Source organism: Protopterus annectens, chromosome 12.part0, assembly GCF_019279795.1.
Source record: "Protopterus annectens isolate FY-2018-M chromosome 12.part0, PAN1.0, whole genome shotgun sequence".
Taxonomy (NCBI): Eukaryota; Metazoa; Chordata; order Ceratodontiformes; family Protopteridae; genus Protopterus; species Protopterus annectens.
The window spans coordinates 1,519,249,104-1,519,262,782 of record NC_056746.1 but is presented as its reverse complement, the minus strand read 5'-3'; the positions used below and the strand labels follow the sequence as shown (position 1 = coordinate 1,519,262,782).

Sequence of the window (13,679 nt, the reverse complement as noted above, 5' to 3'; positions counted from 1 at the left end):
GGCTTAGGAGAAGCTTTGTCATCGGTTTTGGACCTCGATGGTCTGTCTCTGTCCTTTTCTTTGCGTTTTTTGTGAACTCCTGTAGTCTGATTGCTATCCGACAACATTTCAGGGTAGTTAAATCTGTTTCCAAAATATTTTGAAACAAAGATATACAGACGCTTAATGGTGCGTTGGTTAAATCTAGCACAAAACCGACAGCAAGGCACGTTATGATCTGGGCCTAGGCAAGGAATACAGTACAAATGGAAATCCTTATGAGGTATTTGCTTCCCACAAGTAATGCAATTATTAACTTTTACTGACATCGGTAAGGAGCAAGAAAAAGTTTCCCCAATGGGGTACTTAGCTTTAATAGAAGACTTCAGTTCTGAAACTCGAATGCGAAAATTTCAGGAATCGGCCGACCAGCACTTGCGAACTGCTTCTGCTTCGGGCACCGCACGGCAAGAAAGACTAAAGAAAATGGCTTTGGCTGCATGTTTCATACCCCTGACAACCTGACGTCATGGAAGAGGAGACAGCAACTGACGCAGGACCCAAGACTTTGATATTCAGGCTGACTGAGGGCAACCTGCCAGCAGATTACCCAAATGTAATGACCACAACAGTGAAACATGAAGAACATGTCTGGAGGTAGAAAGACCCCATCCCACCGGAAACCTTGAAGCAGTAATGATAACAATGTGTTGTCAAACTACATCAGTACTTCCCTCAACAGTGGCAGTAGAGGTGGGAATCACACACATGAAGGTAACAAGGGGAGGAATGTTTATTACCAATTACCAGGATGGGCTGCTAGGATAAAACAAAATAGTGACAGTAAAACCACAGATCAACCTACTGTGACTAAGTGTGACTTCTTCCCCCCTTGGTGCAGTTAAAGAATTTTTTTTCTACCACTGAACAATACCATTTCAAAGTTAATAAAAACAGCCTTAAGTCTTCTGTTGCAATACAACCACTGGTGGGGAGAGAAAGCCAAATACTGACTATTCCGACACATCCAGAACAGAAAGCCACAGTCAGAGAACATGAGGACTCATTTTGTAACTTGGACCATCAAGATTACGAGTTTAAGGTACCTACCGGATGGCACCACCCTTCACCAGGTAACACAAAGTTACTCAATTCTTGGCTGAACATTCACACACACAACATTTTGCTTAAATTTCTTCATATTAACTATTTGCTGTAAATACTGTATTTTACCTTGAGCTACTAAACAAATACATAACTTACCTCTACATCACTCCCACTAGGTTGAAGTTTAAACCACTTCACCACACAAGTACGGCCTATGTGGTCACTTGACTGTATCACACCATAGATACCAGGATCCTGTGTCATATGAACTTTAGGGGGGAAAAAAAAAGTTAATGTCTAATCTTGCACTTTAAAAAAAACTACTTAAATATTAAATTACCAAAACAGTATTAAAACAGGACTGAGTCATACCACAGATACCAGGATCCAGTGCAATATAAACTTAGTACCAAAAGATACCTAATCTCATTTTACAGAAAAAAAGTAATTATTAGGTTATAGAAATAGTGCTAACATATACAACAAACAAAAATGAAGAAAGCTAAAAAAAAAAAAAAAAGATTTGACTCTGCACAAGCATTCCAAAAAAACAATAAAAATACAGAAATACGAAATTATTTTTGCTTTCAAGTACTGAAGTGAAGCTGTGGAATCAACTTACAGTAAATGAAGACATTTGAATGTGGTCACTGACGTAGCTATTACTTCAGAGAAAAACAGAATCACACTCCATTCAATCAAGGAGGGTGAACAGCCCATGGTGGGGCAGCACACCTTTCAGAACTGGCACAGGCACATCTTGTATTAGTCCAAGAGAACTGGTCTAGTCTGTAATGATTAAAGTGTAGACAAAGGACCAAGTAGTAACTTTCTGGATACCTTGTGCACTAATCCCTTTTAAGAAGGCTGTGACCCTGGCTGAAAGAAATCCTATTACGTCTAGCATTTTTTCCCATGAAGTTTATTGCAGAAATAAAGACTGTATGTTATGCACTTTGAAAAGGTCTATTCAGACACAAGTATCTCTTTTTTTCTTCTCAGTAAAGACCATAAAAAGCTGCTCTTGATTTCCTGCACTCCTTTGTTCTATCCAGACAAAATTTAAATTGCCTACATACCCAAAGAATGCACGATTGTTTTCCCCATGTTTGGGAAATAAGGAGAAAACGCACACTGGCAACTAAAAAGCATCATCAAGTGCCACCTTCTGTAATTAATACTACTCCAACAAGATGGCCCTCCCACCTCTTGCTGCCAAATTACATAATAAAACCATGACCTACAACCTCTGGCAACCTTCCCCAATTAACTCCCTCACTCCAGACATTTCAAAAACTGCATTGTACCAATTATTCATTCTCCATTCTTGCACTAAAACTCTGGCAATCCCTTCTCCCTTACCTAAAATAAGTATCCTCTCTTCCCAAATTTCACAACACAAAACACGTCTCCATCAGAAATCTCACTCCAAGTACTTTCAGTGGATACATCACCTAACTGTACTCCTCCCCTACATTACTTCTACTTCAACTCTGTTCTCACTTGCCGTTCCCCCCTTACATTTACTACTAAAATCAATCCACATTTGCTTTTCTACAGTTAGTAGTAACATACTGATTTAGTTGTTTATGGGATTCTTCATCTTCTGTGATTACGCCACGTTTGTGAATTTCTTCAACTGGGCTATGCCTGCAAATGGCCTGTTAGGATCAGTATACTACCATGGTAAAGTAAATATATTAAATATGCTGAAATGGCAGATAGCATATTTTTCCATTAAGGTGCATCTAAGCCAGAAGAAAAAATACTAAGATAAGGTCTATGGGACATCCCCTCACTAAGGTGCAGGTCTCTCCTTTGACACTGAAGGAGAACACTTTCATTTTAGCTAGGTATGATTTTCTAGTACTTGGTCCCAGGTCTCCCTTATGCTTTCCTTTTTAAACATCTTTATTAAATTATCACTTAAGACACAGAGGCACATCTGTTAACAGAAAAAAAAACATAGTAATGTGTGTTATGCATTATACATTATAAGTCTTCTTTCTTTATACCTGTCATTCACTCCAACATTGCCTAAAATGCTCCATCCTTGCCATCGCTTAAATCTCACATCTCCTCATAAAAATTGTTCTGCATGCACAGTTCACCAAAATTCTATTTATGTCTATGCAACTAGCTCTCTCGCTCTTTCCTAAAAATTCCACTTCCAGTTCTTTTACTTCTTACAATATTCAATACTTCACTTACAGTTGGTTTAGATTTTCACAGGTTCATAGGAGATTACTAGGCTAATGGCTCTTGCAAGCATAATCAGTTTTACCCAGATTTTACCCAATTTTCTATCCTTAGGGGAAATATAGCAAGGGTCAGCAAGCAAGGTTTTGAAAAATTTTTATTTACAGACTGCCTCTCTTTATAAGGGACATGGGCACCATCCCAGGAGTGAACCGGTGATTCCCCATGCATTGGTCCAGATTGCGCTTGAAAATGCTCAGGGAAGGACTCTGCATCATGTGAATAAGGAAGCTTATTCCAGAGGAAGGGAAATCTCCAGAACATGCATCTGTCTCTCCAGCATGATCTACTCATGTCAGAGATCAGGTTTAGAGTTTTGGAGTGGGTAACCTTTGTGCAGTTACTTTTGAAAATATGCAACATTTCTATCGGGGGTGGGTCAGAGACTACCTTGTAGGTCAGGCACAGATCATCCCTCAGTACTTGGGGGGTTTTAATCAGTCCGTATATGACATGTTGATTATACTCATTTTTTGATAAGAAACCTTTGAGGACACTCCAACTGCTGCAAGTGCCTGATGACGTACATGCCAAAGGGAGCATTGTATTCAATTACTGGTCGGATGAGAGACGAATACAGTGGTACTATGACATCCTTAGACTTGGATGCTATGCCCTTACTTATAAGCTGGGCCACATATAAGGACTTCCTCACCACTGTGGACACATGTTGGTCAAAGTTCAGATTACTATTTATCTGAGTACTTGGATCTTTCACCTCTGGGTCCACTCTTAGGGAGTGCTATTGATGTTGTAATTTACAGGGGTATTTGATTTTCCAAAGGGTGTTACGCACTTCTTCACATTTAGTTTGAAGCCATGGGTCTGACACCAATGGGTCTGCGTGTGGCCTTTCTGTATAATATTATCATTTGGGGAGTAAACTGACTCAGAATTCTATTTTCTTGTAATTTATTTTGATGCAGGCAAAATAAACTTAAAAAGGCCTTTCTATGCTTAGGCAATTCAGATCCCGTATGTGAGCTCGAGTAATTTTCTTAGTTGCAGCCATTTACTCCCCAATATTTCTATCAAGAGTACTCTGTATGGAAGTTAAAAAAATCTGCCAACTCCTTATATTCCCCAGTTATCTCATTTTCTCAAACCTTCAGCAATTGTTTTCTAGCAGAATACAAATCTTTGAAGTTTGCCTGAGGTATAAAAAACACATCCAGGCAGAAATTTTAAATGGTATGGACATTTGCATACTTGGGAGACATACATATGGTCTTCCACTGTTCCTTTGTAAATTGTTGCTCTAGTCTCGCTTCTCAATCTTTTCCAACCCCATCTGATTCATGCATTTGTTTAACTTGCACTATTTTATTTTCTGTATAAGACTGCTGCCTCTTCCCCAAGCTAAGGAAAATATCCAAACCTCTCTCTGGGCATCATTCCCTCAAGGATACAAGAAACTATCCAACCTGCCTGACCTGCACTAGGTCTTGATGACTTTATTGCCCTGTATAAGACTGCTGCCTCTTCCCCAAGCTAAGGAAAATATCCAAACCTTTCTCTGGGCATCATTCCCTCAAGGATAAAAGAACGTATGTTTTAAACCACTGTTTGTAAATATTACTCTTTTTATATAACCCTAGATGTATACGGTACACTCCCTAGCCAGGACAGCCAGCAGCCTAAACCTTCTCTCTTCCCAACTTCCATACCTTCCCCTCTTATAGCCTCTTCATACAACTCCTGAGTTAGCCTCCCTTTCCCACCAGATCTGCTAGCCCTGCGAGTAGCTTTGGCTGCAGGACAGCCTTGCCCACTAGGTGGCAATCTCCTCCCATGCCTAATCACCTTGAACAACTATCTTTCAATCTTAAATTACAGATCTCAGACATTCATTTCCTAATATATGTATCTGGTAGACCCACTATAACCCCCTTTTTTGTACTATACATTTCTCAACTGCACAACCTATCTCCCCTTAAACTTAACAGTCAGCACTCCACTGATTGTTTTCTCAAAATTTAGTCCTTCACTGGCTCTTACTCAGTTTTCTTAATCTACCTTGCATCATTCATTTACCTCCCTGCTAAAACAATCCTGTTCATAGTCCTGCCTACCTAAGTTTCTGCTCTTTCCCTCATTCCTTGCTCCACCCTCCTTTCTCAAGCCTAACTAAATTAGTTTAGTGAAGCACAATAGGCTTAATCTTTTTCCAGCCTACCCTACTGGTGCAGAGTACTGATCACATCCGGTCTGTACTTGCACTAACCTACCATACTCCTCCCCCTTCTACCTATTTCCTCACCTAGCCCCAAGTGGCGCCATCTTTATATCTTAGTTCACCTCTCAGCTGCTGTGCGCTCCTGCCTCCGGTGTCCACACCTTGAGTAAGTGTATCCTATTGCTGCATTATTTGCTTAGAGACACATACTGCTTACTAAAGTGATAGAAACTGTTTATGCATAGCTAAATGCTATAATGTTACATTTGTAATGATGTACTAGCTGCTCTATCTCAGTCAGCACCAATGTTTGCATGCGTGTAGCACGTGGCGCTGATGCGTGTTACTGAATGAACTTGCAATATGTTCCATTCCTAATGTAGGGAGTAATGGTTCTTTTCTAACAGGCATTATCAAAGCTTTGTAGAGTTACACTCACAGTAGAGTAATTGCGCCAGATTAGTATATTAAATTAACAGCAAGAAGTTGCTTTATGTCTACACAGGAATGGGAAAGTTAGAGTAGCGCTTAAGCATTTGCTGCAAACAGTAGAGTAATTCTGCGGGAGTGTTATTTTAAATTAACAGTAAGAGGTTGTTTTACGCCTACACAGGAATGGGAAGTTAGGGTAGCATTTAAGCATCTACTACAGTACACGCGAGGGCTGTTGCAGCAAACTACTAACGAACTAAGGGGCTGTAGCTTAAAACCTGAAACGCCACGGCAAGGTACTGGTTATGTATGGGGACTGCACACACATTGGATCCTTAAGAAATAAATTAACAAATTAGATCTAATCTACACCTCACCATCATTGACGCTGTTCTAACACTACAAGTAACATAGCATGTGGAAGTAGTGTTCTCTGCGAAGCAAACCGCGTATGCTTTCAAACTTAACTGATAACAATCTAAGAGGAAGCGGTACTTTTTAAAACAAGAAAACACCAGGTTAGATTATCGCTCCGCAGTGTAGACCGCATATCTGTGCTTTACATATATTTTTGGTATACCTGATATACAATAGGACACTGAAGCTGTATTAGTACTCTTCAGCGCTAAAACGCTGAATTACTTTAGCGTTCATAGTAGGTTGGCCCCATACATGTTAAATTTAGGTAAATTTATGTTCTTAACAAGAGAACACATGTAGTATTTCAGCCAACAGTTGCACATGAATCTCCTACCTCTTTCTCCATGCTGGGCAACTGTTATCTCCACCATGATGTATAGTGTATTCCCTGTACAGCTTTTTCTAGGAACTGTAGTTATACTGATACTTTGATCCCTACTGTGTGTATATCACTTAAAAACTGCATTTACCTTATTGTGTTAACCTCATAGAATATTTTGGAATACTAATGTATACCTGGTTAAGTGATTACATATGCACTCTCTTTAGTTGTTGAGTTGCTTAGAAAGTGTGTCTGACCTACTGCCTACCTCACCATTATTTTTCTCTCTCTCTATGTATCCAGCTATCCAACCTGCCTGACCTGCACTAGGTGTTGACTTTATTGCCCTGTATAAGACTGCTGCCTCTTCCCCAAGCTAAGGAAAATATCCAAACCTTTCTCTGGGAATCATTCCCTCAACGATATAAGAACATATGTTTTAAACCACTGTTTGTAAATATTACTCTTCTTATATAACCCCAGGTGTATATTTGTACACTCCCTAGCCAGGACAGCCAGCAGCCTAAACCTTCTCTCCTCCCAACTTCCATACCTTCCCCTCTTATAGCCTCTTCATACAACTCCTGAGTTAGCCTCCCTTTCCCACTAGATCTGCTAGTCCTACGAGTAGCCTTGGCTGCAGGATAGCCTTTGCCCACTAGGTGGCACTCTCTTCCCAGGCCTAATCTCCTTGAACAACTATCTTCCAATCTTAAATTATAGATCTCAGACATTCACTTCCTAATATATGTATCTATCTGGTAGACCCACTATACCCCCCTTTTTTACTATACATTTCTCAACTGCACAACCTATCATCTCCCCTTAAACTTATCTTAACAGTCAGCACTCCACTGATTTTTTTTTAATTGTTTTATCAAAATTTAGTCTTTCACTGGCTCTTCCTGCTCCATTTGCCCTGCAGGCTCACCCCGCTCCCCTACCCTGCCCCCAAATTCCACCTGCCCCTAGTACTCCTACATTTACACTTCCCTAACCACACCCCCTAATAACTGACACTCCCACACATCACATTCCTTCAACTACAATTCTTCCTTCCTGTACACCCAACTCCCACTCCCAACCCATCAAAACTCACTCTCTTCTATTACCCCACCCATACTCTCTATCCCAATTACTACCTTACCCCATAATGTCTCCACTAACTCCCACCTTATCTCCACAACCTAGACCACATCACTACCTCATACCCACACTTCTCATACTTTATCTTCTCACCGCCTATGAATTCCACCATCTACCTAACATTCAACATCCTAATTCAATTACCACCACTAGTATCAAACCACACACCCCCACGCAAATACTACCCCACCTCATCTCCAATTCCACTACTCCAAAAGCTCTCCATCCCATACGACCTACATATTTAAAGTCTAGGACTAAAAACTATCACCAACTCCTACTAAAAATCACCAAACTCATAAGGAGTATATTACATACCCTAATAGACGACGATGATATCCACCCTAACCCAGGCCCAAACTCACAGGCTACTACTAACCTAAGAAGCACATATGATGCCCCTAACTCATTTCTAGTCTGTCACCTAAATATCAGAAGTGTAAATAAGAAAATCCACTATCTGCATTCCCTCCTGATCTACTCTGTCTTACAGAAACCTGGCTCAAACACACTATCCCTGATAATGAAATTATACCCCCCCCCCCAACTACAATATAACAAGACTGGACCAGAAAGGTAGAAAAGGAGGCGAAGTAGCCATCCTTTATAAATCCACTTGAGTTATCCACAATTACATAGTCTGCAGGTGCAGGCAGTTGGCAAGGGGAAGGCTATCCAAGTAAAATTTATAAAGATTCATTCATGCATCTGCAAAGTTATCAGCTTTTTTTTTTCTACTGTCGTTGCTGACTGCTTTTTACTTGAAGACAAGATGTCTGCAGCTGCAAACAATTAATCTTGAGATTTCTAAGTACTGCTTGCTAAGGGAAAATTAACATTTAGAAGTACAGTGGGGAGCAGCTATAAAAAAACAGTTTGAAAAAGTGGGAGGTGAATAAGTAGTAGCTGCCTGAGAAGCAGCCTTAATACTTCAATGCACTGAACAGGGAAGTGCACAATTTAGTTTACCTATTTAAAGATAGCCAGTGCAATTTTTTTTCACAACACTAAAAATTGTTTACTGAAAACATGTATTTTTTTTTTTTAATCTGTGAGTGGACATTTATTTTTGTCTTTGTTTACCAGGAAAGTCTGACTGGGTAATACCTATTTTAGCATAGGCCAGGGGCGAAAAACTCCATTTGCTTACATTGCATTCTACTAAGTGCCAAGCAAGCACAGAGTAGCTACATTTCTTTTTACATTTAAACACAAACAGTAGTTAGATTTATACATTCTAAGATTTTACAGAGATTGAATTTACTAAACAGAAAGCACACATGCAATTTATTGGATTGTACAGGCAGCAGTTATGTATAACAAGAAGTTATGTACTCACCATAACGTTCAATGTATGCAGTCCATCTCGCCTTACATTCTTAGCCGTGGGTTCGGAGCCAAACTTCGGCTGTAACTCGGCCACACTCTAACTCGAAGTCTTCAATTGGCTCATGGCTAAGAGGTATCGCATCATGCAACAGGTCTATTCCCCAGATCTTGTTTGCTGCAAGCTCACACACACACACACACACACACACACACACAGAAGAACAACCTCCCCAACAGAAAGGACTACTGACACCTAGAGACTATACCTCCTGGAGGGGGAAGGAGGGAGGGTTAGTAAGACTGTAAGGCGAGATGGGCTACATACATCAAACGTTATGGTGAGTACATAACTTCCTGATGTTATGCAGTCCAATCTTGCCTTCATTCTTACCCATGGGACAGTGTCCCTTGCACCTTGATCTTGGATGGCTCAGTGAAAAATACTCTTGAGCACTGTGGAACCAAAGGAAGATATGCCTCTAAAGACCAGATCTAATTTGTAGTGACTAATAAAGGTATGAGGCGAAGCCCATGTTGCTGCAGCACAAATATCATCCATAGACATCCCAGCATGAAAGGGAGTTGAGGTAGCCACAGATCATGTAGAATGAGCCTTCACTTTAAAGGGTAATTCTATGTCATTGGCAGCATAAATAAATGAGACGCAATTGGAGATCCAGCGAGACAAGGTTACCTTAGAAACAGGAACCCCAAGTCTAGTGTCTGAAAATGAGACAAACATTTGATCTGATTGTCCTACATAAATAGAAACGCAATTGTCTATGAACATTTAGCTGATGAAACTTAAATTCTGCCTTGTTGGAGAATTCAGGAAAAAAAACAGGCAACTCAATGGATTGGTTGATACTGACAACAGAGGCAACCTTTGAAACAAAAGAAGAGTTGGTTCTTAAGGAGACCCTATCTTTGTGAAACACAAAATAAGGTGGCCTAATCGATAATGCTTGGAGTTCAGAAATCCGCCTAGTTGAAGTTATGGCTACCAAGAATACTGTCTTCCATGACAAAAATTTAATGTTGCACGCAGCTGCGGGCTCAAAGGGAGTTTAGGTGAGCTTCTGTAGTACAAAATTGAGGTTCCATGGCATCACTGGATCAAAGACTGCAGGTCAGAGAAACAATGTCCCTTTCAGAAAAGCTCGACAAAGCCTATGAGCCATAAAGTTGGGCTCATTAGCAAAGTGAAAGGTAGAAATCGCTGCCAGTTGCACTTTAATGGTTGCTGCAGCTGACCCCTGACTGAACAGTTGAGAAAAATTCCAATATTGCTGAAATAGGCACTGTATAAGGATCAATATGTCCCTCATGGGCCCAAACAGGAAATCTCTTCCACTTACTGGAATAAATCTTCCTGGTAGGCGGCTTGTGGGAATATGATAGAATATGGACCACTTCCGGGGAAAAATCATAAAGCCTGACTAAGGATGGAACTAGAGCACCCAAGCTGCCAACTTGAGGGTCTGGATGGAGGGATGGAACTGTCCTGACACATGAGTCAGCAGATCTGGAGCTGGGTCCAGAATCCAGAGCTTGTCCATTAGATAGAGTCGAAGAAAGGGAAACCAAATCTGACGAAGCCAGTGTGGGGCAATAAGGATCATTTTGCTTCCCAAAGACTGTGCTTTCTGAATGACCTCTGATATCAGAGGTAATGGTGGAAAGACGTACAGAAGACCAGAGGGCCAATCGTGAACCAGAGCGTCCCTGACCGTCTCCCCCTCCAGGGGGATAAGGCTGAAGTAGCTGCTGCATTTGGCATTGAGGGGGCTGGCAAATAGCTCGCAGCAAGGCTGACACCATCTGTGGACTATCTTCTCTGCAACATAATTGTTCAAGGACCACTCGTGAGGCATTACGATAACTCTGCTCAGCCTGTCAGCAATCATGCTGGACTTCCCCGGTATATGCACTGCAACTAGAAAGCATTGGTAAGACACCGCCCACTGCCAAACACAAAGTGCCTCTCTGCAAAGGGGCTAAGACTGGGTTCCTCCCTGTTTGTTTAGATACCATACCACTGACATGTTGTCAGAGTGGATTGCAATTGTCCCTAGAGGGAGAAAGCTCTGAAGTACTTGCAACGCTAATAGCACTGCTCTCATCTCCAAGAAATTGATATGCAAATGGGTCTCATGATCCTGCCACGTGCCTTGGGCAGTCCTGCCGAGATAATGCCCCCCCCCCCCACCCGATCTGGGAGGCATCGTGGTCACCGTGACAACTGGAGAAGATGGGACAAAAGGCTTGCCCACGATGAGATTGCTGGCCTGAAGCCAACAGCGTAGATGCTGCTTGAACGTGTCTGTAATCAAAATAGAATGGGAGAGTGGAAGATGCTGTAGTGACCATTGGGTGAAAAGCAGCCACTGAAGAACCCTCATGTGTAGTCTTGGCAAGGGGAACTAGCATGATCGTGGCAGCCATGGTCCCTAATAACTTGAGGACCACTTTTGCCTGGACCTTTCTCAATGGTAGTAAGGCATAGACCTGCTGTTGTAGAGCCTGAATTCTCTCTTCTGGTAAGAAGGCCCTCATGAGCACCGTATCTAGTTCGGTGCCAATTAAAGTGATACGCTGCGAAGGCAAAGGCAGATTTTTTCCAATTCAGAGTAATTCCTAACCTTTGCACACTGTAATGGTGGTGTACCTGGTCTGTAATAGTAGATGCCTGGTGGTGGCAGAAAGGAGCCAGTCGTCCAGGTACAGAAACACTTGGAATCCCGGACGTCTCAAGTGAGCCGTTACCACTGCCATGCATTTGGTGAACACCCTGGAGGCCGTGGTGAGACCAAAGGGCAGAGCGCGAAACTGAAAATGACTGGCTCCCGGCTTGTAGCGTAGATTACTTCTCAATGCCATGCCCGTCTTGATATGGTAGTAAACATCTTTGAGGTCGATGGAGCACATCCACACATCTTTCCCTAACAAAGGGAGTATTGACTGTAAGATGACCATGCGGAACTTGGACTTTTGTACATGAAGGTTCAATCAGCTGAGATCTAAGATGGGTCTCAGATCTCCTGTTGTTTTCAGCACCAAAAAGAATCTGGAGTAAGTCCCTAATCCTAACTTGGTCAGCGGGGACAGGCTGGATGACTCCCTTTGAAAGCATCTTTTTTATTTCTAAAGTTGAGGAATCCCTGCGACTGGGTGGAACGTCTGGGATTCTCTTGGTTGCCGGGGGAGGAGAAAAGAAGGGAAGACTATAACCTCTGGAAATTATCTTTAATACCCACTAGTCCTGGGTGACGTCTTGCTAGGCTTCTGGGCATAAAGAAATGTGACCCTCGAACAGCTCCAGAGACACACAGTCCAGCCTCTCCAAGAGCGCTGGTAGGGAGAACCATGAAAGGAATTGCGATCCCCTTAGTTACGTGAGCCTCCTCTGCCTCTAGGGCGGCATCTACCTGAATTTCCACCCCCTCCTCCACCTCCAGAGGGAGAATCACTTTGTGCACCCTGAAAAAACCTCTGCGACTTCCTAAACCACATTTTCCCACCCTTCTGGCCCTTGGGGGTAATGTCTGGAAGGCATGGAAAAACAGACTCCCACGGCAAACCAGGTTTTTCCTACCTGTGCGCACCTAGTGAGAGTGCCCTTCACCTTGTTTCCGAATGATGAACCATCAAAGGGGGCATTGGTAAACAGACTTGAAGGCCTCTGCGAAATTGCACAGGTGCATCCAGGAGTGTCTCCTAAGAGACTCCGGAAGCCGCTGCCCTACTCGCTCCTTTGGCTTTGTATGAGATCAGCCTCATGGAGGAGTTGGTAAGGGAATTTAGGGTAGACATCTGTGCATTGACCTTCTGTGCCACGGCATCAGAAATGTTACCCTGTAGAGAATCTCCTAGCTCTTTTAGATCTCTCTGGAGCCTTGTAAAATGTGTCAAGTAGTTCAGTGACCGCAGTGTAAAGGCCGCTGAGGTAAACACACGCTTCCCATACCTGTCCATAGCCCAGAACTCCTTGTTAGGCAGATGGACGGCAGATGAAATTTCATCAAGTTTCCTCTTGGTGGCTGCTGCCACCACCACGGCATCTACTGGAAGCCTTCAGTTAGATATTCCTTGTCAGTGGGGGTGGACAAAAATTTATTGGGTCTCCTAGGGACCGGTTCCACAATGTCAGGAGTTTCCCACACCTTTCAACTGACAAGATCTAGTAGCTCATCAAAAGAGAAACCCAAGAGGCAGAGCGTTGAGACCCGTAACCTTCAGGAACACAGACTCATCAGAAAGGGATTTGGAGGGCCAGCCACCTCTCTGCTTCAAGATCTCCAGGATATCTAAAAAAAGAGATATCTTCAGAAGACTACTTGGGGGACCCCTCTGACTCCTCGAGGTCGGTGTCCGACGTGAGACTCATCCAGGGAGTAGAGGTGTTTCCTCTTACACAATCTCTTTCTGGCGGGCTCCTCTGGCAAAAACTCTGGGGAAACATCAAAGTTGGGGACCACTAATGGAGATATCCTGAGGCTTAGGGTCGTC

General features: G+C 42.4%; 1 protein-coding gene across 1 annotated transcript in view; it reads right to left on the bottom strand.

Moving 5' to 3' along the window:
- The window catches only part of UBE2O (ubiquitin conjugating enzyme E2 O), a 1,895,179-nt gene that overhangs the window by 766,392 nt on the left and 1,115,108 nt on the right, over positions 1-13,679 (bottom strand). The window contains exon 9 of the mRNA XM_044089038.1: positions 1,243-1,355. Within this exon, the coding sequence (XP_043944973.1) occupies positions 1,243-1,355 (113 nt within the window). The remainder of the gene's footprint in view (positions 1-1,242; positions 1,356-13,679) is intronic.